The sequence below is a fragment of the Carcharhinus amblyrhynchos genome, chromosome 26 (assembly GCF_965287045.1).
Source record: "Carcharhinus amblyrhynchos chromosome 26, sCarAmb.v2.hapA, whole genome shotgun sequence".
Taxonomy (NCBI): Eukaryota; Metazoa; Chordata; class Chondrichthyes; order Carcharhiniformes; family Carcharhinidae; genus Carcharhinus; species Carcharhinus amblyrhynchos.
This window is the reverse complement of record NC_137349.1, coordinates 8333853-8360982: the sequence shown is the minus strand read 5'-3', so window position 1 is coordinate 8360982 and position 27130 is coordinate 8333853. Positions and strand designations below refer to the sequence as shown.

The 27130-nt window shown below is 42.7% G+C and overlaps 1 protein-coding gene across 1 annotated transcript; it reads right to left on the bottom strand.

Annotated features, from left to right (window-relative positions):
- Window positions 1-26: 26 nt before the first annotated feature.
- Window positions 27-26283, bottom strand: cope (COPI coat complex subunit epsilon). The gene is made up of 10 exons (XM_080212858.1): window positions 26154-26283; window positions 20677-20739; window positions 17094-17194; window positions 16223-16375; window positions 14366-14419; window positions 11579-11660; window positions 9631-9786; window positions 6516-6584; window positions 4061-4135; window positions 27-343 (listed from the first exon to the last, which is right to left on the bottom strand). Exons 1-10 carry the CDS (start codon window positions 26256-26258, stop codon window positions 296-298), a joined length of 906 nt encoding a protein of 301 aa, XP_080068984.1. The 5' UTR covers window positions 26259-26283; the 3' UTR covers window positions 27-295.
- Window positions 26284-27130: the final 847 nt, after the last annotated feature.

Sequence of the window (27130 nt, the reverse complement as noted above, 5' to 3'; positions counted from 1 at the left end):
TGAATTTCATTAATATAACCTTAAAGTTAACATAAACATTAACATCTTTTATTCGGAATGTGTAGAGCTTTTACAGATTTCAGCAATTTGATGACAGTTATTTGCAAACAGAGCACAGGTAATGGTTTTAATATTTAACAAATGAATCTGAAGTAAGTGATAATTCTTAAGTTACTGAGGCATTATTTTCAAAAAATATTTTTCCAGAGTTCAGGAGCTGAACAGGGAAAACAGTCCAAGGATGTCAGCTGTGGTTATGATTTCTCCATCTTCATAGACACAGATTTCATTCTTCTCATGCACTGGGAGCGTACTGCAGCACCAATCGATCAAACTCATTCTCCTGTGTGGACGGTTCAGAGAACAGGATTACTTGATTATCAGAATACTGAGCACATTGGGATAGCTTTGTTTCCAATTCAGTTGTACCCTTAGCACACAGCCTGTTTCCATATTGAATGTATTCAATATAGGGCACGGGATGGCACAGTGGTTAACATTGCTGCCTCACAGCTCCAGGGACCCAGGTTCAATTTCCATCTTGGGTCACTGTCCGTGTGGAGTTTGCATGTTTTCCCCGTTCTGCGTGCGTTTCATCTGGGTGCTCCAGTTTCTTCCCACATCCAAGGATGTGCAAATTAGGTGGACTGGCCATATTAAGTTCTCCCCCAGTGTACCCGAAAAGGCGCCTGAGTGTGGCAACTAGGGATTTTCACAGTAACTTCACTGGTGTGAATATAAGCCGACTTGTGACTAATAAATAAACTTTACTTCAAGATGCGGCTAGATATAGCACTTGGGATGAATGGGATCAAAGGAGAAAGCAGGATTAGGCTATTGAGTTTGATGATCAGCTATGATCGCGATGAATGGCAGAGCAGTCTCAAAGGGCCAAATGACCTCCACCTGCTCCTATTGTCTACGTTTGTATGTAACGGAGACTACAGCAGACACACAGATGAAAAGCTAATACCAGATCACTCTGTTCTTCATGGACTCCTATTGGAAAGATACTGCAGAATTTTACACAACAAGCTGTTGTGGGATGTGCTACAGATAAGATTTTATATATATTAGTGTTGCAGTTCTTCCCTTGGGTTGTCTGTCCAGGTCTCTAATGCTAGGGTTGCATTTCATCTATAGAACCACAGAGTGTACGTACAGTATCTCAGTCTAGCATCCTCGGGAATATTCTGTGCTGGATTTTGAATTGTTCCAGAATTTGCTCGGGTGATTCGAGCCACAGGCAGTTTGGGTCAAACTGTATTGGGTGGGGTCAAGGATCACAACATGGAACAGAGCAATGCACAAAGTGGAGAAACTGGTAACTAGCCTGCAGCGACACCATGTCAATGCAGGGTCTAACTGAATTGTTCAGGGAAGTTTAAAAAAAATTAACTTACTTAAAATTGATGTGTGGAAGATTAGAAAAATGTCTGGTTTTCAGGTAATTAATGGAGAGATACTACAACCATATAATCAATAACCACAGACAAGATGCTCTGAACCAGCTGCTGGGGAATGTCTTTGGGATTATAGAACATAGAACATTACAGCGCAGAACAGGCCCTTCGGCCCACGATGTTGCGCCGACCAGTTAAAAAACAATGACCCTCTAACCTAAACCAATCCCTTTTCATCCATAAACCTATCCATGGATCTCTTAAACGCCCCCAAACTAGGCGCATTTACAACTGCAGCAGGCAGGGCATTCCAATCCCTCACCTTATGCTAGATCACACTCTCTATTTGACAACCATACTTTCCAATTCCATTAATTCAGTGAAACAGTCTACTGAGATTGTATTTTTTATCCCTTCATGGGACGTGCGTGTTGCTGGCACATCCAGCATTTGTCACTCAGTTCAACGGCAATTAAGAATCAAGCACATTGCTGTTAGTCTGGAGTCACATGTAGACCAGACCAGGTAAAGATAGCAGATTTCCTTCCCTAAAGGGCATTAATGATGGGTTTTTACAACTACAGTTTCATGTGACAAAAACAAAAAATGCTGGAAAGTCTCAGCAGGTCTGAGAGCATCTGTGGAGAGAGGATAGAGCCAATGTTTCCAGCCTGGACGATCCTTTGTCAGAGCTGGTTTCATGGTCATCATTAGACTTTCAATTCCAGATCTGTATTGAATTCAAATTTCATCATCTGCTGTGGTGGGAGTCGAACCCTGGGTCTCTCGATTAACCAGTCCCGTGACTAGTCCGTTGACCACATCACTGTGTCACCACCTCTGATGTGCATGTCAAATATTGCAAGGCTACTCTCTCCACTGCAAGATTCTTCAATAAATAGATTGAATATATATCCCTCAAATGACATCACTAAAAGCAGATTACCCAGACTTTAATATCTGTTTATGGTACCTTACGGTGTGAAGATCAGCTGTTGTAATACAACAGTGACTACATTGCAGAAAGCATTTTATTCATTAAGAAGTGCTTTGGGGTGTCCTAAGGTTGGGAAAGGGGCTATATAAATGCAAGTCTTATTTGTTTTTATTTACTGACTAAGTACACTAATCTTTGTGCTGAGAGATGGATTGATGAAAAACACAGCCCCACAGGAGAGTTCCAATATGCCAACTTGCTAAGATTGATGGCACTGTCAAGAAACATTACAAGCTGCTTTCCCCTCAAAGAGAAAGCAGGGGAAGGAATTGGAAGAAGCCAGTGAGACTGATATTGAAATGTTACCTAGGAGCTGTTCTATGGCTGAATAATGAGCATCAGCTTTCCAATTCAACTCAGAATGGTTTAGTATAGAATTACATTGAATCAACAGCATGATTGGTTTAATTAGTAAGTTTGCGCACAACACAAAGGTTGGTGGATTTGCGGATAGCGATGGGGACCATCAGAGGATACAGAAGGCTATAGGTGGATCGGAGACTTGGGCAGAGTGATGGCAGATGGAGTTTAATTTGGACAAATGTGAGGTAATGCATTTTGGAAGGTCTAATACAGATAAGAAATATACAGTAAATACAGTACACCCAGAAACCTTAAGAGTATTGATAGGCAAAGGGATCTGGGTGTACAGGTACACAGGTCACCTGAAAGTGGCAATGCAGGTGGAGAAGGTAATCAAGGCATGCTTGCCTTCATCAGCCAGATATTGAGCTTAAAAATTAACAAGTCATGATGCAGCTTTATAGAACCTTAGTTAGGCCGCATTACCAGGAGGATGTGGAGGCTTTGGAGGGGGTACAGAAAAGATTTACCAAGATGTTGCTCAGTATGGAGGGCATTAGCTAGGAGGAGTGGTTGGAGAAACTTGGTTTGTTCTCACTGGAACGATGGAGGTTGAGGGGTAACCTGATAGAAGTCTACAAGATTATGAGGGGCATGGACAGAGTGGATAGTCAGAAGCTTTTTCCCAGGGTAGAAAAGTCAATTACTCAAGAGCATAGATTTAAGGTGTGAGGGGCAAGGCTTAAAGAAGACGTACAAGGCAGATTTTTTTTTTTTTACAGAGGGTAGTGGGTATCTGGAACTTGTTGCCGGGGGGAGACAGTGGAAACACATACAGTAGTGATTTTTAAGGGGTGTTTGGACAAATACATGAATAGGATGGGAATAGAGGGATCTGATCCCCAGAAGGACAGGGGGTTTTAGTTAAGTCAGGCAGCATGGTTGGTGCAGGCTTGGAGGGCCGAAGGGCCTGTTCCTGTGCTGTAATTTTCTTCTTTCTTTGAAAACAGACCACGTGGTCCAACTAGCCCAGGTCAGTGTTCACGATCCACCCTTATCCTGACCTGTTGTCCATATTAAGCATTTATTAACAAAGGGTTACAGTATAGGAACTATAACCTATGCTGGCTTTAGCATTTCCTACCAAGTGTAAAGATTTTCAACATACTCACCAAATCATTGCCCTTGCCAAGAGATCAAATCTGAAAGATCAGGGATCAAATACAAACCTTTCCAGATGTCTTACTTTAAAAAACATTCCTCTTACTGAAAGGAACACCTCTTCTTTAGTGAAGAAAAGTGATTTATTATATTTACGGGCAGAAGTACAGGTTTGTTTTATTATCTGCTCACATACCTTGGCCAAATATTCTTTAACAAATGGATGCCCTCGATGTCCATCCTTCAGCTGGGAGAGGTAGCGGTTACTAACCTGTTTATGAAAAGGAAATGAGTATTTTAAGTCTGACATGGCCTCACCAGTGGTGGTTAGTGTCTTGAATCACCACAGTTCCTATAATTGGTAACACTTACTTAGCTGGTCACAAACTAATGTGCCATATTCAAGCACTGTCCTTTCAACTATGGTAGCACCAGAAAGGTTTCTTACTGAAAGGTGATGTAGTGTCCCCCTGAAATACTGAACATCTTTCTGCTTATTGGTGCTGACTGCTATGTGCCATTTTCCCCTCTCGGTTAAATCTTTGTAACTTGATTTGCTGATGTGGACTGGTTTTGGCATTCTACAATGTGAACATTATCCAGCCCAAACTCAAGTCAGGATGAACGGTGGAGGTCACCATGAGAACGGGATGGTTAATGGGACTGATGCATCCTCAAACCAAATTGCAGAATATGTAGGTTTACAGCACAATTTAACCTGTTGACACATTAATCACCAATGACACATATAACAGCAGGACAGCAAAGGTCATTGTGTACTGTGCTGGATTAAGAACATTTTGTATTCAGGCAATGAAAATGGTTTAAAGGACAACAGGCGCAATAAGGCAAAGAAACAACAAAGTAAGGGGAGGAGCAAGAGGTGATTTAATAAATTGTCCTGACAACATATAGCGGACGCACTGACGAATGCCTCTCTGGCTGGTGTAAGCAGGCAGACAGCAGAAGTCTTGGAGGTGGCTCTTAACATGATTTGAAAATCCACACCAGCAGTTAAAAATTGTACATTAATTCCAAGAATGTAAATTCTATTAAATAGTGAAGCCTATGTTACCACTCGACACTTTTGCTATTGCAATTTGAGTTAACTCTTTGTGTATTTACTCAGACAATTGACTAAAGTTAATGTTGTCTCTGTATTCTCTCTATAAAGCGTGCCTAATCAGAGGAATACCAACTGTGACCTGTCATTGGCCCATCACAAGGCCAAGGACAGCTGTTTTCCTTGAGAGCAGTTCTGTGCTATTAAGGGAATTACACACTGGAGCTTGGAAGGTTGGCACTGTCACAACAAGTGACCTTGTTCCGATATCTATTTGCAGGTTCTCATCAATTTGAACTGGGATTGTAAAGAAATCTTTATTCAGCCTAATGCAAACAACCAGGCGCTTTTATAACTGAAACTTATGGTAAACTGATGTCCGACAAAGTAATGAGAACTAATTGAGGTATACAATAATAATAAGGGGGATTGACGGTGAGCAGCACGGTGACACAGTGGTTAGCACTGCTGCTTCACTGCGCCAGGTGACCCGGATTCAACTCCAGCGTTGGGTCACTGAATCTGCACATTCTCCCCATGTCTGCGGTTTCCTCCGGGTGCCCCAGTTTTCTCCCACAGCCCGAAGATGTGCAAGTTAGGTGAATTGGCCATTCTAAATTGCCCCTTACTGTCCAAAGATGTGCACGTTATGTGAATTGGCTGTGCTAAATTGCCCCACTGTGTCCCAAGATATGTACGGTTAGATGGGTAGGCCATGCTAAATTGCTCTCTAGTGTCCAAAGATCTGTAGGTTAGGTGGATTGGCCATGCTAAATTGCCCCTTAGTGTTGGGGAGGGTTAGCAGGGTAAATATGTGGGATTCTGAGAATAGGGCCTGGGTGGATTGTTGTCAGTGCAGGCTTGATGGGCTGAATGGCCTCCTTCTGCACTGTAAGGATTCTATGACAAAGTAAACATAGAGAGGAAGTTTCCTCTTGTAGGGAAATCTAGAACAAGGGGTCATAGTTTTAGGATAAGGGGCAGCAGATTTAAAACAGAGATGAGGAGAAATTACTTCTCTCTAAGGGTGGTGACTCTGTGGAATTCACTGTCCCAGAGTGCAGTGGAGGCTGGGACTCCGGGTAAATTTAAGAACTGGACAGATTTTAAATTAGAGAGGGTTAAGGGCTTTGGTAACAGGCAGTTAAATGGAGTTGAGGCAGAGATGAGGTCAGCTATGAACATATTAAATGGCGGAGCAGGCTCAAGGGGCTGAATTGCCTATTCCTGCTGGTTCTTATTCAAATGTTCAAACAGCTGAAGTGAACAAACTCTATAAGCTCGAAGAATGTGTGACATAAACAGGAGGGGGGTAGATAATGCTAGGTGAAGACAATCTAGTCTACATGGTGCAAACATATACTAAAAAAAAATCACCCCTTTCTAATCAAAGGATGCAAATTCTAATATAGCGCCCCAATTCTGCTGGCTGAAGTCAGCCAATTCAGCACAGACCAGTGATTCAATGAGGCCCTGATCAGATTAGTTCAATTTAACACTGGATGGTGCATTTATTCACTCGACCACGGGGGGAGCTCAAGCTCTTGTTTGCAAGCACCATGTTGACCAAAGATGGCATAGGTCTTACCTCAGGAGGCTTGCCCAGGTGCTGTGAAAGTACGACGAGATTAATGAGAGTTTCTGGATGACTGCTGTCCTGTGGGAATCAAGAGAGAACAGGAGAAGTAAGAATGGCTGACCATTCAATGTAGATTACAAAGACAAGACTCAAAAGTTTTATTTCCAATGGGAGTGTCTAAGTGAAATAATAAACAAAGTAATCAGAACAATTGCTCAAATAATTGGAACATTTAAATTCCCACCGAAGAATGGAAAAAGGGGACTGAAGAGCAACAGTGGCACCAATATAAAACGGATCAGCTACACTTACCACCAGGTGTTTAGCTCAAACCTATTCCAAGATGAAAGCTTGAAGTTTCAGCTTACTCTATATCATTCGACAAAGGAAGGGATCAAGCTACTTGAAGTAAATCTTTGTATCTGTCTTAAAATATCAGTTTTTATTTTAAGCTTTAAGTTTGGTATTGAATGCCGACATAGCTCAGAGAGGTAATCCCGTTTGTGGCTGTACCACAGAGTGGGAAAAGCTCACATATGATCCCCATTGTGGGACTGCTGCTCCAGAAGCAAGCGTATATGTGGCACAGACAGGATGGACTGAGATACCCTTGTGATGGAATGCAGCACAGTCGTTCGCTGTTGAGTCTTATCTATTGATGGGGGCACAAGTTCAAGGTAAAGGGGGAAAGGTTCAGTACCAGATGTGAGGGGGAAGTTTTTTTTTACATAGAAGGTGGCAGGGGCCTGGAATGCACGGCCAAGTGAGGTGGTTGAGGCAGATACATTAGCGATATTCAAGACTTATCTGGATAGACACATGAATAGGCGGGGTATAGAGGAATACAGGCGGTTGGTCTAGTTAGGACAAGTGATTGGTGCAGGCTTGGAGGGCCGAAGAGTCTGTTCCTGTGCTGTACTGTTCTTTGTTATTTGAAAAAAAGTTGTGATTCGAGGAGCACCAGTAAGAACTGAACCTCTGCAAGAAATTAGAGGTTTAAACCATCACAGAAAATCATGTCACTAAATGACAAGTGGTTAGCTTAAAATGACTGATTGATTTTTGCAAGATCGATGGAAACGCTGGAGGAACAGAACAAATTTGCAAATTTTTCTGTGATCAAACCACTCTGTTTCTCATGTCATTAAGTTTGCACAAGGGAGTTTAACTCTTTATCCTGATTTGCTCTATTTTTTATTTACCCACTACTGTTAATCTAGAGGAATAATCCTATGTCTCTGTCCCAGGTACTTAAACCATGCTTCAGATGCAAACTTAAGACTATGAATGCTGCTGAACTTGTCACTGTGGATCTGGAACGAGATTGAGCCCAACTTGTGACAGCTTTTAGAACACAGGACTTGGGAGCAGGAGAAGGCCATTCAGCCGCTCGAGCCTGCTCAATTATTCAAAACTCACTTAGCTCTAAACTCCTTTGTGCAGCCTTGATTTGAGGGAATGAGTTGCTGACTGCAGGTCAGTATGCAAACTCTGTACCCAACAGTCTCTATTAATACAAAACATTTTAACTGAAGACTAAATTTGTTACGAGGTAAAATGCTATAATCACATACCCTGCATAGGGAGCACACGTCAGACAATCAGGGCCGTCTTTCATCCAAGCCCCTTGCAAGCAGGGAATTGTGGAATTGCATTTCAACAACCTACAGTTTCCCCATTTTTCTTTGTTGGAATGCTTTTCAACCAGAAGGTGGCACCAAAAGTCTTTTCATACAGCATATGTATATGCCCTTGGTGTTCTACTTATAAAAGTCACTCATCTAAAACCACAGTCAAAATAGCTTGACTCTCAGGTTTACAAGATTATGAGTGGCGTGGACAGAGTGGATAGTCAGATGCTCTTTCCTAGGGTAGAAAAGTCAGGTACTAGGTTTAAGGTGTGTGGCAAAAAGTTCACAGGAGATGTGCAAGACAAGTTTTTATACACAGCGGGTGGTGAATGCCTGGAACTCCTGCCAGGGAGGTGATGGGAGAAGGTATGATAGCGGCATTTAAGGGGCAACTTGACAAATATGTGAATAGGATGGGAATGGAAGGATACAGACTCTGTAAGTGCGTACAGTTTTAGTTTAGGCAGACATCGTGATCGGCGCAGGCTTGGAGGGTCAGAGGGCCTGTTCCTGTAATACTTTTCATTATTCACTTGATGTAGCAGGTTGAAGATAAATGGCACATTGTCAATTCACGAAGCAGCTTTGGTGTTATTGGACTGTATCCTTCCCCTGTCTCGCCATTCTCATTTACTTCTCTCCTCTACTTTCAGGGGATTAGTTGCTGCTGAGGTACTTTCCCACCATCCTCAGGTGGTGACTAGTCCTTAAATATTGGCTTTCCTTGGCCAGTTAACTAAACATCACAGCCAAATCAGATTCTAAACTGACGCTCATGTGGAACTTTCCTACAGGGATTACCAAAAAGCAGGGACCTTAAGTAAAGCTTATTTATTCATCACAAATAGGCTTATATTAACACTGCACAAAGTTACTGTGAAAATCCCCCAGTCACCACACCCCTGCCCCTTGTTCGGGTACACTGAGGGAGAATTTAGCATGGCCAATGCACCTAACCAGCTCGTCTTTCAGACTGTGGGAAGAAACTGGAGCCACCCGGAGGAAACCCACACAGATACAGGGATAACGTGCAAACTCCACACAAATAGCCACCCAAGCCGAGAATCAAACCCGAGTCCCTGGCATTGAGAGGCAGCAGTGCTTACCACTGTGCCAACGTGTTGCCCCACGGATGATGTTCTGCCACTTAGCTTAAATGGCCAAGATTCAAAATCCTTGCAGCTAACTCAGCACACGAAAGGAAGTTGAACCTTGGCTCTGCTGCCAGAAGGTTCAGTGCAACAACTCTCAACCTGCTGTAATGTGTAATCACACATTAGAAAGGGCGCTCTTCTTCCTTGGACATTGTTTAGGCCCCAGTTAGATCATCGTGTACAGTCTGGAAAGGGGGAAAAAAATAAACTAAATCATGGCAGAGGGCAAATCAGGGTAGGGGGCAAATTATGAAGGATATTAAGGCTATAGAGTACATAGTGCTGATTCACTACTCCCCATTTCCTGTGGCCGCTCTTTAATAGATCTCCTTTACCAACCTTGTCTAGGGCCTCCTGTAGAACTCCTTCGGCATCATCCCACTTGCCCTGTGCCATCTGACAGGCAGCCTGTCCATTCAGGAGCAGCAAGGTTGCTGTGTACTTATCTGCCATTTCCTGGAAGATGTAATAGGCATCCTGCAGCTTGTCCCCACCCTGTGGAGAGCAAACAATGTTCACCAGAGGATGAGCAATTGTACAGCACAGGATGAACATAGAAAACAAACACAGGCGCTCCTGCACTTTTGAACAACTATTCCAATCTGCAATTAATTCAACCCATCAATTAGTGACAATGTTACATTATAACAGCTTGCATTTTTATAGCACCTGCAGAAACAATATGAAAATGGCAAGCTAAAAGTGACATTAGGAGCGGTAACCAATCAAAAGTTATGGGTTTTAAGGACAAATAGGGAGAGATTTAGGGAATGAATACAGACTGGGTGCCCAAAGTGACTGAAGACGTGTGCCAACGTGTAGCCAGTGATGAGGCATTGGAGAAGATGGATAAGCAGCCATAGGCAGAGACAATGTCTTCAATGCTGGAAGGAGTCATTGGGCTGAAGGAATTTGGAGGCCATGAAAGAATTTAAATGCAAAAAGGGAGTTTATATCAGAAATACTGGAGAGACTGGTGGCCACTGTAGCCTATAAATATGAGGTAGATGACAGAAGTTAAGACCATAAGGTATCAGAGCAGAGTGAGGCCATTTGGCCCATTGAGTCTGCTTGGCCATCCGATCATGACTGATATGTTTCTCAACCCCATTCTCCTGCCTTTTTTCGGTAACCTTTGATCCCCTTACCAATTAAGAAGATATCTATCTCTATCTCAAATACACTCAATGACCTGGCCTCCATAGCCTTCTGTGGCAATGAATTCCATAGATTCACCACCCTATGGCTGAAGAAATTCCTCCTCATCTCAATTTTAAAGGCTCGCCCCTTTACTCTGAGGCTGTGCCCTCGGATCTTAATCTCTCCTAATAATGAAAACATCTTCCCCATTCCACTCTACCCAAGCCTTTCAGTATTCTGTAAGTTTCAATGAGATGCTCCCTCTCCCTTCTAAACTTCACTGAGTACAGACCCAGAGTCCTCAACTGCTCCTCATACCTCAAATTATAACCAAGCATTGAGGCTTTGGAAATGGCAAAGGATCATCACAATGTTCTAGTCAAAGGCAGATGTCCATACAATTCCCCACAATAACACTGCAGATGGTAAGGTCCTTTTCCGTGAGTGAGTAGATATTCTGGTGGAAGATGAAAAGGTGGATGTACAGCGGTTGATTTTCTGGCAGATTCCAAATAGGTAGTGAAAAGGGTCGGAAGTTGTTGAGAATCAAATCCAGTGGACAAGCAAGGCAGGAGGATGATGAGGAAGTAGAGGATTGTGAGGTGGAGGAGGATTGGGATGTTGCTATTTGTTTAGAGACACAATCAGTTTCTCAATGGATAACTCAAGAAATGCCACGTGAGGTACAAATGCCAACAGCGCAGGTCTCAAACATGAAATGGCAGGAAAGTAGAAGATGATGGTGTACTGATGGGAAGAAATAAAAAGCATTTTAACTGGGCACCAGGAGAAGGTGGTCAGAAGATCCTGATGGAACAAGGAGGAAATTAGAAATAATTGGGGTACAAAAGCATTGGAGAAGATTACAAGACATGTCTAAACAATGGATCATCTCTTTCTTCTGGTGCCATTAAGTTAGACAAACTTCCTACTTGAAAATGTTCTGCTTCCTCAACACGTACCTCTGATAGTGTTCTAACTTTGTTCTCAATTCCAGTTCTGAATCAACTCCTGCAAAGGCATCTTGTGACTTTGAGTCTTTGGAAAGGTGCTGCATGAAAATTTCATATTCCCTTCATTCTATCCCTTTTTAGACCAACATGTGTACCTGGAGTCAACAGATTCAGTTCATCTGAAAGACACTCACAATGGCCAGATTCACCCAGGCTGTTGATAGCTGTGTCAGAGTGGCATCCTCGTCTTGCTCATGCATCTTCTTCAGCTCCTTTCTGAATTAAATGCAATAAGTCAACAATTACTCAACACTCTAAACAACAGTCCAAAATCATAGCAGTTAATTTAATAATTTTATTCCCCACCCACTCCTGGCATTAACTCCCTATTTTTTTTTATGACAGTAGATACCCACCAAGATTTTTCCAAAGAGCTCAGAAGTTTCAGCAGAGACTTGTGCAAGATATCAATAGGTTTTCAATTCAAGAAGTGGAGAGAATAATGGATAAAAAGAAAACCCACCACCACCCCATGTCGAGATGCACTTTCCAGGAGAGAATAAATAAATAGTCATTAGGAGCAATCGGATGGTCAATTTTTTCTCTCTCCAACCTAACACCTCTAAGCACTAGCATTATGTCTCTTCAGATCAGCAAACGACACAGGCAACAATAGAATCTGGGACTTTCCTGACCTGCAACTATGAACTAGCCTCTGGATAAGATAACTTTCCAATTAGGGGCAAGCAGTATCAGGTTGATTCAGCCGATAACCCACTTCTATGATTCTCCTCACCGGGGTTTAAATTTGGAAAACAGCAACAGAATAATTGCCTGAAATGTTCCAACAGCGCAGCGCATACCACAAGAGGCTTCAAATACCTTCCTGATTAAAACAAAAATTTACTATAATAATCAAGGCTTATTGTACAAACTGCCCTGTTTGCATCGACTGGAACAATCATTTAATTTTATTTTTTGCTTTTGAATGCAAAATTTGCTTCACTCCCTGATTATCACCTCTCGCTAAAATAGATGAAGTCAGGATTCATAGTTATCAACTTGCAAGAAAAATAAGTGTAGTTTTAGCTTTGGAAAGAGGAAGTTGCCAGGACCACATTCAGGCATCCAAAATATTACTTTAAAGCAGTGTTTTCCAAACTATTTTTATGGCAACCCACTTTTACCAAATGGCCATCCCAAGTGATCCCCATCACAAACATTTTCTACTTGTTTCTGGCTCTCTCTTTCTAGAACCGAATAGAATCCCTACAGCGCAGGAGGCGGCCATTTGGTCCATTGGGTCTGCATTGACTACAATCCTACCTAGGCCCTATCCCCATAACTTCATGTATTTACCCTAGCTAGTTCCCCTGACACTAAGGGGCAATTTATCATGGCCAATCCACCTACTCTGCACATCTTTGGACTGTGGGAGGAAACCAGAGCACCCGGAGGAAACCCACGCAGAATGTCCAAACTCCACAGTCACCCAAGCCGGGAACTGAACCCAGGTCCCTGGTGCTGTGAGGCAGCACTGCTAACTACTGTGCCACTGTGCCCCCTTCTGCATAACAAAATCATCTAAGTCTACAGTCGACTTACCAGAAAGTGGAAGAAAATTGGCACCAAGTCAATTTACCCAGAGAGGGAACAGAAACAAAGGTCGGGCAATCTATGGGGGATCATTTTTGGTGACCTATTTTCCAACGTCGCATGACCCCCCCACTTTGAAAAACATTGCTTTAAAGGATAATGGGTCAAGTCAAAAATGTTAAATTAAAAACAGATCTGCAACATTACAAATATTCTCTTTATGTATTAAACAGGCAGTTATAAAACACCAAGAAAAGGCATTTTGATTCCTCAAGGCTTGAAGTTGGACTTGACGTAAACTCTGACTTGCCTTTTCCAGTTCTCAACTGTTCACACATACCTGGTGACCAGATGCAGAAGGCAGTCTTCAAAACTAGCCACGGGGGTAAAAGCAGCCAAATATTGGGTTTGTTCAATGTCTAAACTGATTTGGAGCACTGGGCTCAATCAAATCATATTGATTTGGACAGATTGGATTGAGTAACAACTGGGTTTAGTTTCAGCAATGATTATTCAGTGTAAGATGTATAAGTGGTTTCATCAGCCATTAAAATGATTTAAACCATCAAGTAAAATCATTAATCAAAGATACAAAGCACTACATTTACTTGTGGAGTCACTTGTTAATCCATGCATCTGCCGTGCATGTTTCCTGTTTGCACAGAACTATTGATTTTCTGGAGATGAGCCAGACCGAGTTACTGAAAGCAGCCATTGAGTGAGCCAAGTTAATGTCTACACAATTGCTTCAATATTTCAGCATAATGACCATTTACAGAAGATAATTCAAGTTTCCTCAGCAACATCTCGTAGACAGTGCTTGAATGAGATTACCACCATTCACAGTTCAAACACAATTTCATAGAAACACAAATAAAAAGGAAAAGGATTTGAAATTAATTGATTCCCAATCTGCGCTTTACACTGTCACTATAGGTGACCTAAAAGACCCTTGGCAACCAGCAATTACCTCAGACACGCACTTGAATGGCCATTTGGACCAGAGTGACATTGGCAGCTTTAAGGCTTCAAGAGAGGGGCAAATGGCCATGAAAGAAAAAAAAATCAAATTTTCTAAACTGATTTAAAAAGACACATTGTAGTAGAAGTTGCCTCTTTTAATGGGACCCTTAAAGTGGGCAAGCCGTTCACTTTGCACAAGAAAACTAGTTAACCAAAAAGGTTTGGAACATGGGGAAATTAGTCAGATACTAGCAAACAATCCTTTAAAATAAAACTTCATATTCACAAGTATATACCATTTTAGGGGTGGAGGTTAGTGAGAGGACTTGACATTTTACTCTGCATCATTGCCCTCTCTAGTAAAAGTGTACACTGGTTTGATCTCAGTAATACAATGGTGCTGACAATAAAATACTTCTTACCGAGCCAGATCCAGCCGGTCAAGCTTCAGAAATATCTGTATCGACATGGCCATGCTACAGGGGCGTAACAGACAAACAAATTAATCAACACTATAACTAACACACTAAAGAGACTTCAAGATAAAGCAGAGAAGTTACCTTTCAGTCCACAATATTCTAGAGTCCATTCCAAAATACATGCTTACATCATTTTAATTTTCTATCTCCTTCCCTTTTCAGTATCCAGACTGGGAAAGGCTACAACAGTGAAGAGCTCTCAGTTTACAGTGGAGACTGTTTCTTATCCCTCTGCACTGGTATCTATCCCAAAGTTTAAATAAAGGCTTCAGAAAATTTTGCCTTTGCCACTTTCCTTACTTCTTTATTGTTCAATGTTTGGTGAGATTTTCTGCAATAAAGACGTGTTGTAGATGCATACTATTGTTCATGTGGTTGGCAAGGTGGCACAGTGAGGGCAGCACAGTGGTTAGCACTGCTGCCTCACAGCACCAGGGGCCCGGTTTGAGTCAGTGTCTGCGTGGAGTCTGTACATTCTCCCCGCATCTGCATGAGTTTCCCCAGGATGCTCCAATTTCCTCCCACAATCGGAGAGATGTGCTGTTAGGTGCATTGACCCGAACAGGCGCTAGAATGTGGCGACTAGGGAAATTTCACAATAATTTCATTACAGTGTTAATGTAAGTCTACTTGTGACTAATAAATAAACTTTAACTTTATGTGCATACTCATTGCAATATATCCATAATTAATGATTGCCATCTGAAGGAAAGGTCCAGGTAACAAAGAAATACTGGGCCTAGTGATTGGCTATACAGTTAGACACCAAGGTGAGAAATTACAAGTAGGGTTGCTTACGCATTGAAATCTCCGCCTATGAAGAGTTAGTAACTGTGACCTTCCCAGTTGGAAACTAAAAGCTTCTTCACAAAAAAGATGAAAGGCAGTGTGAATAAGGCTGTATGAATGTTTGCACCTGAGCTCCTAATTGTCACTCCACACAATGCTAAAGTGTACAGAAATTACACATGTACCCATGAGTCATAGGCCAGCACAACTGTGCGTCCATGCAAGTTCCCTGTGATCGCATCAGACATTTTAATGTCACATTGAGATAGCAGTCTCAATGTTTGGAAAAGATGATTCTGGGTACTTTGGGGGGATAGGGGAGAACTGAGAGAATGAGAGTGTGGTGGACTTGGAGAGTACAAGTAAATGATCTAGGAAGACATCGAGTGCTCTTCTGTCGAAGGAATGCCCTTTGGATGAAATGTCAAACTCTGAAGTTATCTACACTTTATAAAGCTCAGGTAGATCTTAAGAGAATTAAAACAGCAAAGCTGTATCCTAGTCAACATCCTCCCCAACATATTAACTAGTCAGTCAACTCACTGCTTTTTGTGAGATCCTAGTGTCCATTAATCACTTGTTAAAGTAATTAGAACTTAACCTCTAGATAATTCACTATATATGAAGCCCAGATATTTAGGAGACAGGGATGGCACACAGCACCAGGGACCCAGATTCGATTCCAGCCTTGGGTGACTGTGTGGAGTTTGTACATTCTCCCTGTGTCTGCATGTGTTTCCTCCGGGTGTTCCAGCTTCCTCCCGCAGTCCAAAGATGTGCAGATTAGGTGGATTGGGCATGATAAGTTGCCCCTTAGTATCTAAAGATGTGTAAGCTAGGGTGATTAGTGGGGTACATGCATAGGCTTATGGGGATGGGGCAGGGTGTAGGCCAGAGTTAGATGCTTTGTCGGACAGTTGGTGCAGACATGATGGGCCGAATGGCCTCCTTCTGCACTGTAAGGATTCTATGATTGTAGATAACAAGTAGTGTCCATACATTCCTACTCACCATTCCAGACTCTCTCCCTGGTGCAGTGTGCGTAGTGCTGAATCAGTGTTTTGCTCATGTAAATACACCGAGGCTGCCATCAGCAAGAAAGTTCTGTTGTTAATATCAACACTCTTTGCCATCTTCTTCTCCATTTCTGCTATGGTGGCATCTCTGCACAAGATGTGATATCGTGAATCCTCCTTTTCTATACTTTTTATAAATTACTTTGAAATCTTGTTTTATTTCCAAATCACAGTTACATTTCTTATGTGACCAAGGTATTACTTACTGATTTGAGCCAGGTTAGCTCATGTTAACTGAAGCATTTCTATTGGCCTTACCAATGCTATTTCGAGGATAGCAAATAGTACTTGCGATTGCTGTTGACTGATGTATTGTAAAGTACATGGACATCAGCTAATGATGGGACTAGGATGAGCTATGATATCCAAATGGATTAGCCTGCCAATTAGCACAACACATTAGAAATAATGGCCGCAGGGTCAAGTTACCAGAAAGCAACAAGGAATTGTAACCCCAGCAAAGGACACTTGGATGTAGCTAGCATCAAAACCAGACACAATCCCACACAGAGAATATCCAAACGTCGTCCCTTCCAGCAAATGTGGGAAGCCTGTATGACTATTACTAATGACATGGAGATGCCGGTGATGGACTGGGGTGGGCACAGTAAGAAGTCTCACAACACCAGGTTAAAGACCAACAGGTTTATTTGGAATACAAGCTTTCGAAGCACTGCTCCTTCATCAAGTGAGTGGATTTCATTCCAAAGTTGAGATCAGTTAACTCAACACAGGCAAGAAATAGAGCCCATGATCAAGGTCCCCAGTGTCTTAGATTAAATGTAAAATATACTGGTGTTCCTTACCTTTGATCCTCACTGGATAAATATTTAGCAAGCATTCTTACAGCCTGTAACTCGGGAGCAGCTCCAGGATTGATTTCATCCAATACCACACCGTATTTTCTCTAAGCAGAAAGATACAACTCATTAAAAAAAAACTGTGTTTCTGATCAGTTAGGGCTTTCGTTAAAATTTCATTATTTTGGTTAAATTAAAAATGGTGAAAATTAACTACAAATTTACAGTGTAGTTACATGAGCTGAAATTGCCTACTTAACACATTGTACCTTGTGAGATGTTGTGCATCATTTTGCATACAACTTTAACGGTAAGTTGAACATACAGTGAGCAAAAATTATACACATTTATCTGGGGTAAAGTCGAAAGAACAGTGCCAGTCACCAGTGTTATTTAGATTCAATCACAAGGCTCCGTTGAGCTGAAAGTGTGCGAGAGGTCAGCTGTACTGGACTAAACGTTGATCAGAGCATTTTCTAAATGGTGAAAACACACAAACTGTGGACGAGGAGAGAAATTTACAAGAACAAGTACAGAAAATATTAGCACTTAGTGAACAGGTTAAAAAAAAGTTAAAAAGGCAAATGGAATCTTGGTCTTCGTCTACGGAATGAAACCGGACAAGTCACTTGGCATCGGCTTAGGCACCGGAAACAACAGTGGCAAACTCAGCCCTGTCAACCCTGCAAAGTCCTCCTTACTAACATCTGTGCCAAAATTGGGAGAGTTGTTGTACATACTAGTCAAGCAACAGTTTAGTATAGTCATACTCACAGAATCAAACATTACAATGCTTCCAGCACCACCATCTCCACTCCGAGGTAACGTTGAACCCTGCGGCAGAACAACCTATCGGAAGTGGCAGCACACTCGAGAGATACTCCCCTGGACAACCTCAACAATGGCTCCAGAACCCATGAAGTTTCATGGCATCAGGTCAAACATGGGCAAGAAAACCTCTAGTTGACTTCTACTTGCCACATGCCCCAACTCCCTCTCAATTCAAATCAGCACTCCTCTACATTGTACACAAATTGGAAGAGGCACTGAGGGTAGCAAGAGCACAGGTGCTCCCTCTGCCCCAGCTGCCAAGGATATTAGTGACCTAGGTAGGTTTTTACAACAATGGCTTCATGATCATCATTAGACTTTTAATTCAAGATTTTTACTGAATTCAAGTTTTACCATCCGCCATGCTGGGATTTGAACCTGGGTCTCCAAACCATCATCATCCTGAGGCTCTGGATTACTAGTCCAGTGACAATACCATAACACCACTGTCTCCCCTGTTGTTGGAAGTTAATCATCTCATCCCTGGGACATCGCTATAGCAGGTCCTCAAGGTAGCATCCTAGGTTCAACCATCTTCAGTTGCTTCATCAACAAGTTTCTCTCCATCATTAGGTGGAAGTGAGGATATTCACTAATAATTGCACAATCTTCAGCACAATTCACAATGTTTGATATACTGATGCAGTTCATGTCTAAATGCAGTAAGACCTGGACAGTATCCATGCTTGGACTGACAAGTGTCACACAAGTGCCAGTCAGTGACGATCTCCAACAAAAGAGAATCTAACCACCTGACCATGACATCCAATGGCATTACCATTGCTGAATCCCACACTAACATCATCTTGGGAGTTACCACTGATTAGAAACTAAACTGGATCCAGCCATCTACAGTGGCTACAAGAACAGGTCAGAAGCTGGCAATTCTGTGGCATATAGCTCACTAAGGCTCCCTCAACAATACTTTCCAAACCCATAATCTCTATAACCTAGCACAACAGCAGCAAATACATTGAATAACCATCATCTGCAGGTTTCCCTGCAAGCCACACACCATTCTGACTTGGAACTATAATGCCACTCCTTCACTTGCCCTGCATCAAAATCCCAGAATCTCCTCCCCAGTAACACTATAGCTGTACCTACACCATATGGTGCACCTTTTACAGATGCACCTTAGAAAGCATCCTTTCTGGTTGTATCACAGCTTGGTATGGCTCTGGCTCTGCCCAAGACCACAAGGAGCTACAAAAGGTTGTGAATGTAGCCCAATTCATTACGCGAACCAGCCTCCCATTCATTGACTCGTCTACACTTCCCACTGCCTCGGAAAAACAGCCAGCATAATTTAGGGCCCCATGCATCTCGGACATACTCTCTTCAACCTTCTTGCATCAGGAAAAAGATACAAATCTTGGTCATCCATTAAGTGATTCAAGAACAGTTTCTTCCCTGCTGCCAACAGACTTCTGAATGAATCTACCTCGCACTGTATTGATCTTTCTGTAACCTTAGCTATGACTGTAACACTACATTCTGCACTTTCCCCTTTCCTTCTCTATGAACGGTATGCTTTGTCTCTGTAGTGCACAAGAAACAGTACTTTTTACTGTATCCCAATACACGTGACAATAATAAATCAAATGGACTGGAGTGACTCAAGCATGCAGCTCACCACCACTGTCTTAAGGACAGGTAGGGATGGGCAATAAATGCTGCCCCAGCTAGCAATTCCCATACCCCATAAATAAATTAATAAAAAAGGTAACGCAGCACTGATTCACCAGAGTTACATCAGAGGTGAAAAGATTAAACCATGAGGAAAGGGTGAACAAATTAGGCATGTATTCTGTGGAGGAATATCCTAATTGAGATGTTTAAGAGGTTTTAAAGATTTGTGTTCCTGTTTTAATGGGGTAGATAGAAACTATTTCCTCTTGTGGGAGAGTCTACATTAAGGAGCACAATCTGATTATTAGTGTTGGGTCATTCAGGGTAATGACAGGAATCACTTCTGCAGATGAAAGATAGTGGAAACAGGAAAGCTTCCCCCCAAGCAAAAAATGTTGGGGTTCAAGAGATTGAATGGTCATGGCACAAAGTTGAGAAAATGGGGTTAAGTGCAGATCAGCTGTAAGCTTTCTGAATGGGGGAGCAGACTTGAGGGGCTGAATGGCCTCTTTCTGCTCCTGGCTTGTTGTTGGCAACTCAGAACAGCCATACGTACACCAAGAAATAGCGTCAACCCTGATCCATTTGTGAGCTTCACACTTTTTTTAGTGTGTACAGTAATTACTAAGCCATAGGCAGTGGCTTTTGCTGTGGCTAAATGAAGTTCTCTGAACCTTTTGCAGAATTTTGTCAGGAGGCAATCTTCAAATGATAGGGATCATTGATTGGGGTGCACCACAGCTGCAAGACTCTACTTGTGCCAATTTGCTGCAAATAGCCTTGGCCAATACAGAAAAGATTGTTGCCGTGGCAAGTTGAAGCTAGGAGGATGGGCTATGGGGTCTGTGATGAAGAAGCGGTTTTTAATGGTGGCGCATTGGTTCCATTCCTGCCACAAAGCCTCTGCTATTACTCTTTGGCACAGTGATCTTTGCCAAAGAAGCTGGCATGATGCTTAACACTTGCGCCTTATGAGTCACAGTGGAGAACTGGCCTTTAGTCTATGGCACATGAAGTAAAAAGTTAGCTGGTTCAGGAAAGGTTGACAGTTAACACAATAAAGCCAAAAATTTACACAGAATAACTAGAGAAAATATTGCTTCCATAAAGAACTTGCTGTTTATACCTGTGCAATGTAAGCTCTGTAGAGGAAAACATCACGTTCAATTTCTTTCTCTGGACTAGACAGCTGAAAGAAAAAAAAGTCAATTAATAGTAATCACAAAAATAAACTACAACAAGAGATACTTAAAAAAAAATCACTAAATTCTCCAGTAACATTTGCTGGCAAACTTTTACAAGGGTTGAAAGTCCTCCAGTACCTCACTGAAACAACTAAGTTCATCGATGATCCAAGATAAAAAGCATCTTACGAACATAAGAATTAGGGGCAGGAGTCAGCCACTTGGCTCCCTCAAGCCCAGTCCACCAATGAATAAGATAATGGCTGATCTGATTGCAATCTTGATCCACATTCCCACTTCTCCCCCAATAACCTTGCACCCCCTTGATTATCAAGAATCTATCCACCACTGCCTTAAAAATACTCAAAAACTCTGCTTCCACTGCCTTTTAAGGAACCCTTAGAAAGAATTTCTCCTCATTTGGATCTTAACTGAGCAATGTTCAGGGGACCCAGGTTCACATCCTGCCAAGGCAGATAGTGGAATCTGAATTCAGTAAAAAAGAGAGTCTGGAATTAAAAATCTACTGATGACCACGAAACCATTGTCAATTGTCAGAAAAACCCATCTGGTTCACTAATGTTCTTTAGGGAAGGAAATCTACTATCCTTACCTGGTCTAGCCAACAATACAACTCCAGAGCCACAGCAACACTGCTGGCTCTTAACTGCCCTCAGGCAGCTAAGGATGGGCAATAAATGCGGGCCAACCAGTGGCACCCATGTCCCACAAATGAATTTTTAAAAAATCCCTTATTTTTCCACAGCGACCTTTGTTCTAGTTTCTTTCCACTTCCATCCTATCAAGTCCCATCAGGTTGTTATATGTTTCAATCAAGTTGCCTCTTACTTTTCTAAACTCCAACAGATACATAAGAACATAAGAACATAAGAAATAGGAGCAGGAGTAGGCCATCTAGCCCTTCGAGCCTGCCCCGCCATTCAATAAGATCATGGCTGATCTGTCGTGGCTCAGTTCCACTTTCCCGCCCTCTCCCCATAACCCTTAATCCCCTCTTTTATCAAGAACCCATCAACCCGCTTCTTAAAAATATTTAGCGAGGCAGCCTCCACCACTTCAACGGGCAGAGAATTCCAGAGATTCACCACCCTTTGAGTGAAGAAGTTCCTCCTCAACTCCGTTCTAAACCGCCTCCCCTTTATCTTGAGGCTGTGCCCCCTAGTCCTACTGTCTTTTTTGAGCGGGTAGAGTCTCTCCACCTCTATCCTATCCATCCCATTCATCATCTTATACGTCTCAATGAGATCTCCCCTCATTCTTCTAAACTCTAACGAGTACAAGCCTAGTTTATTCAGCCTCTCCTCATAGCTCAACCCCCTCAACTCCGGTATCAGCCTAGTAAACCTCCTCTGCACTCCCTCCAGGGCCAAAATATCCTTGCGCAGGTGCGGCGCCCAAAACTGCACACAGTACTCCAGCTGCGGCCTCACCAATGCCCTATACAGCTGCAGCAAGACCTCCCTACTTTTATATTCAATCCCCCTCGCTATGAAGGCCAGCATCCCATTCGCCTTCCTGACCACCTGCTGCACCTGCAAGCTGGGTTTTTGCGACTCATGCACAAGGACCCCTCATGCACAAGATACAAGCCTAGCCTGTCCAACCTTCCCTCGTAAGATAATCTGCCCATTCCAGTTGTCACTAGACAGCCTTCCCTTCAAGGCTTCTGACACATTTACATCCTTCTTTAAATAAGACTATCAACTGTTTACAGGACTCCAGATGTGGTCTCAACAATGCCTGAATAATTGAAACATAAATTCTCTACTTTTGTACTCAATTCTTCTTGCAATAAACAATAACATTTTATTAGCTTAACTACTTGCTATCCCTGCATAATAACCTTTCATGATTCATGCATTAGGATATCCAGATCCCTCTGCATCTTGGCATGGTGTGGCAAAGTGGCAGTGGTTAGCGCTGCTGCATTACAACGCCAGGAACCCAGATTTGATTCTGGCCTTAGCTGACCGTCTGTGTGGTATTTGCACATTCTCCCCTTGTCTGCGTGGTTTCCTCCGGGTGCTCCAGTTTCCTCCCAAAATCCAACGTATGCAGGTTAGGTGAATTGGTCATGCTAAATTGCTCCTGAATGTCCCAAGATGTTCAGGTCAAGGGGATTCACGAGGTTATGGGGAGAAGGGAAGGGGTGGGGTGGGCCTGGGTAAAATATTCTGTCAGAGAGTCGATGTGGACTCGGTGGGCCAAATGGCCTCCTTCTGAACTGTAGAGATTCTATCATTGATCCTGGAGCTCTGAATCTCTCACTATTTAAATATTAGCAGATTGATTGATCTTTCACTTCCTATAGTTTGTGATCATCAGTAAGAACGCCAGTTAGTTTTGAGGTGGTATGTTGGCACAGTGGTTAGCACTGCTGCCTCAATGCCTGGGACCTGGGTTCGATTCCCAGCTTGAGTCACTATCTGTGTGGAGTTTGCATGTTCTCCTCGTGTCTGCGTGGGTTTCCTCCAGGTACTCCGGTTTTCTCTCAGTCTGAAAGATGTGCTGGTTAAGTGCAGTGATCCGAACAGGCGCCAGAGTGTGGTGACCAGGGAATTTCACAGTAACTTCACTGCAGTGTTAATGTAAACTTTACTTGTGACTAATAAATAAGCTTTAAAACTTTAGTTTTTCCTCCCTCTGAATACTAGGTTAATGATATTGCCTCAATGCCAATCCTGGTTTTGATCTGCTACTCAACAACACAAGTAAAACTTTTGATCTTCAGGTGGCTCAGGCTTTATACCATAGTAAATAGTGCCTTTATTATCAGACAGCTGTAATTACAAGTTTATATGTAATGAAACATCTTAAAAAGATAATATTTTTCTCCTTTTAACATGCTTACCAGTTAATAGGTGGGCATACACTTGCCATATAAATTGAAGGACCTGCAGCAAGTTCAGTGGAGGAAGTTCTAACAAGATCAAAAATATAGTTTCTATTTTGGGGATTTATGTCACTCTACATTTGCTATCTTAAGAGTTAAATTACTTTTCTTGTGCGTAATTGGGGTTGTATCTCAGCATTTCATGTCATTTAATAGATTTTCTGATATAATTTTTCAGTCATAGTATCCGACACTATTTTCCCATGTATTTATTTTAACAAACATTTTCCAAGTCCCTTGACAAGAGAAATTTAGTTATTCGGCACAAGATATTTGAGACTTTTCAAGTGGAGAAAGTGTGCAACAAGGTACAGGGATTCAGGAAAGGAATCCTTGGTGCGTAGATGAAGGGTCCATTGGTGATGGTGAAATGCACAACAGACCAGAATTTATGAAGGGCTGGAGAGGGGTGGAACATGATCACAGAGCCAACTGTAAATAAGGACAAAAGTTTAAAAGTTGGTGTGATAAGACTTGGTGAGCCACTGTACAGCAATCTGTATTAATGAATTATCCATTAAAACATAGCCATGTAACATAACTATTAAGCATGAAAACATAGCCACCAACACTTCTACTTTCTCAGAAGACTAAGGAAATTTGGCACATCAGCTTTGACTCTCACCAACTTTTACAGATACAACCAGAAAGAATGCTTTCTGTGGTACATCACAGCTTGGTATGGTTCCTACTTTACCCAAGACCACAAGAAACTACAAAACCCTGACCAATCCATCATGCAAATCAGCCTCCCATCCACTGACTCTGTCTACACTTGCCATTGCCTTGGCAAAACAGCTAGCATAATGAATGACTCCACGCACCCCAGACATTTTCTCTCCCACTGTCTTCTGTTGGGAAAAAGATACAAAAGTCTGAGGTCACGTACCAACCGACTCAAGAACAGCTTCTTCCCAGCTGCTGCAGACTTTTGAATAGACCTACCTTGCATTAAACTGATCTTTCTCTACGCCCTAGCTATGATTGTAACACTACATTCTGCACTCTCTCCTCTCCTTCTCTATGAATGGTATGCTTTGTCTGTATAGCACCCAAGAAACAATATTTTTCCCTGTATGCCAATACATGTGACAATAATAAATCAAATCAAATTAAGCTGAATTTGAAAAGAACCAAACTCTGCGTTTGGTTAAAAAAGGAAATAGAAGTAGAGCTGATTAACAGCACAACTGCTCTAATTTCTTTCTGCACACTTAACAGTTTCTATGAATGCCAGGCAATTTAAATAATAAATATTAGGCGACAAAGAATTATTACAAATCGATCATTTATTTGAGGTTCATTAAGTTTAAATGCCAGGACAGTACAGCTCAAGTCATTTACAACATTAACCGCCTTGTTAAGATTAAGGGTACTGACCCCTCTGACAGTGCGGCACTGCCTCAGCACCGACCCCTCTGACAGTGCGGCACTGCCTCAGCACCGACCCCTCTGACAGTGCGGCACTGCCTCAGCACCGACCCCTCTGACAGTGCGGCACTGCCTCAGCACCGACCCCTCTGACAGTGCGGCACTGCCTCAGCACCGACCCCTCTGACAGTGCGGCACTGCCTCAGCACCGACCCCTCTGACAGTGCGGCACTGCCTCAGCACCGACCCCTCTGACAGTGCGGCACTGCCTCAGCACCGACCCCTCTGACAGTGCGGCACTGCCTCAGCACCGACCCCTCTGACAGTGCGGCACTGCCTCAGCACCGACCCCTCTGACAGTGCGGCACTGCCTCAGCACCGACCCCTCTGACAGTGCGGCACTGCCTCAGCACCGACCCCTCTGACAGTGCGGCACTGCCTCAGCACCGACCCCTCTGACAGTGCGGCACTGCCTCAGCACCGACCCCTCTGACAGTGCGGCACTGCCTCAGCACCGACCCCTCTGACAGTGCGGCACTGCCTCAGCACCGACCCCTCTGACAGTGCGGCACTGCCTCAGCACCGACCCCTCTGACAGTGCGGCACTGCCTCAGCACCGACCCCTCTGACAGTGCGGCACTGCCTCAGCACCGACCCCTCTGACAGTGCGGCACTGCCTCAGCACCGACCCCTCTGACAGTGCGGCACTGCCTCAGCACCGACCCCTCTGACAGTGCGGCACTGCCTCAGCACCGACCCCTCTGACAGTGCGGCACTGCCTCAGCACCGACCCCTCTGACAGTGCGGCACTGCCTCAGCACCGACCCCTCTGACAGTGCGGCGCTCCCTCAGCACTGACCCTCTGACAGTGCGGCACTGCCTCAGTACCGACCCTCTGACAGTGCCGCACTCTTTCAGCACTGACCCTCTGACAGTGCGGCACTCCCTCAGTACTGACCCTCTGACAGTGCGGCACTCCCTCAGTACTGACCCTCTGACAGTGCGGCGCTCCCTCAGCACTGACCCCCTGACAGTGCGGCACTCCCTCAGTACCGCACGGGGCCTGTCTCCCCCTGGGCCGCCCCGAGAATCTCCCCAATGGGGGAGGGATTTGAAATGAACAGGCGGCCTCACCTTGACCTTCTGCGCCTCATTGATGCACTGCTGGTAGCTGCCGATGTAGAAACTGTTCCGGACATCGAACAACTGATCCGCCTCCCCCTGCTGCATGGTCGCCATCTTACCCTGCACAGCGCAGGCGCAGCACACGTGGCGCCGGAAGTCCCGGAGAACGACCCCGGCCGCCTCGCCGCGCATGCGTGCGTCAGCAGCAGCAATCCTGCAAATCCCTCAGTGTGGTTTCAATAATTCATTAAAAAGCATGAAATATTGTAATTCCCATTGAGCTCTGTTAAATGCATTTTAGACAGGCTAATTAAAACAATATTATATCGAGTCTAAACATATAGAATATTAAATTTATTATACAATTCCATGTGTTTTGAAAAATAGTTTATATAAAATGAACTATATCAAATATAAAACATGGAATTTTGAATATAAACACAAAATATTAAATATATTATGCAAATCCATGTTTTGAAAAATGCAGTTTAAAATACTAAATTATATAGAATATATCAAGTATAAACATAAAATTTTAAATTTATAATGCAATTTCATGTATTTTTAAAAATGCAATTTATATAAAATAACGAATATAAAATATAGAATATTAACAATGCAATTTTCTTTTTAACCAGTTTATATAGTCTATTTAAACAATAGATTATACACAAAATATGGAATATTAAAATCATTCAATCTCATCTAAGTTTTTAAAAAATGCATTTTATATAAATAGATTTTATAGTTTGATAGTCTATAAAGTAATTTCACATGTTTTTAAATATAATTTTTATACAGCCAGTTAGGACAATAAATGTAAAATATAGAATATTAAAACAATAGTGCGATTTCACATTTTTAAATGCACTTTAATAGGCTGGCAAATTATATAGAATATTAAAACAATGTAATTTCATGTTTTCAAATGTATACAGACTGAAATAGAATACAATAATATAGAATACTTCATTGCAGTGTTAATC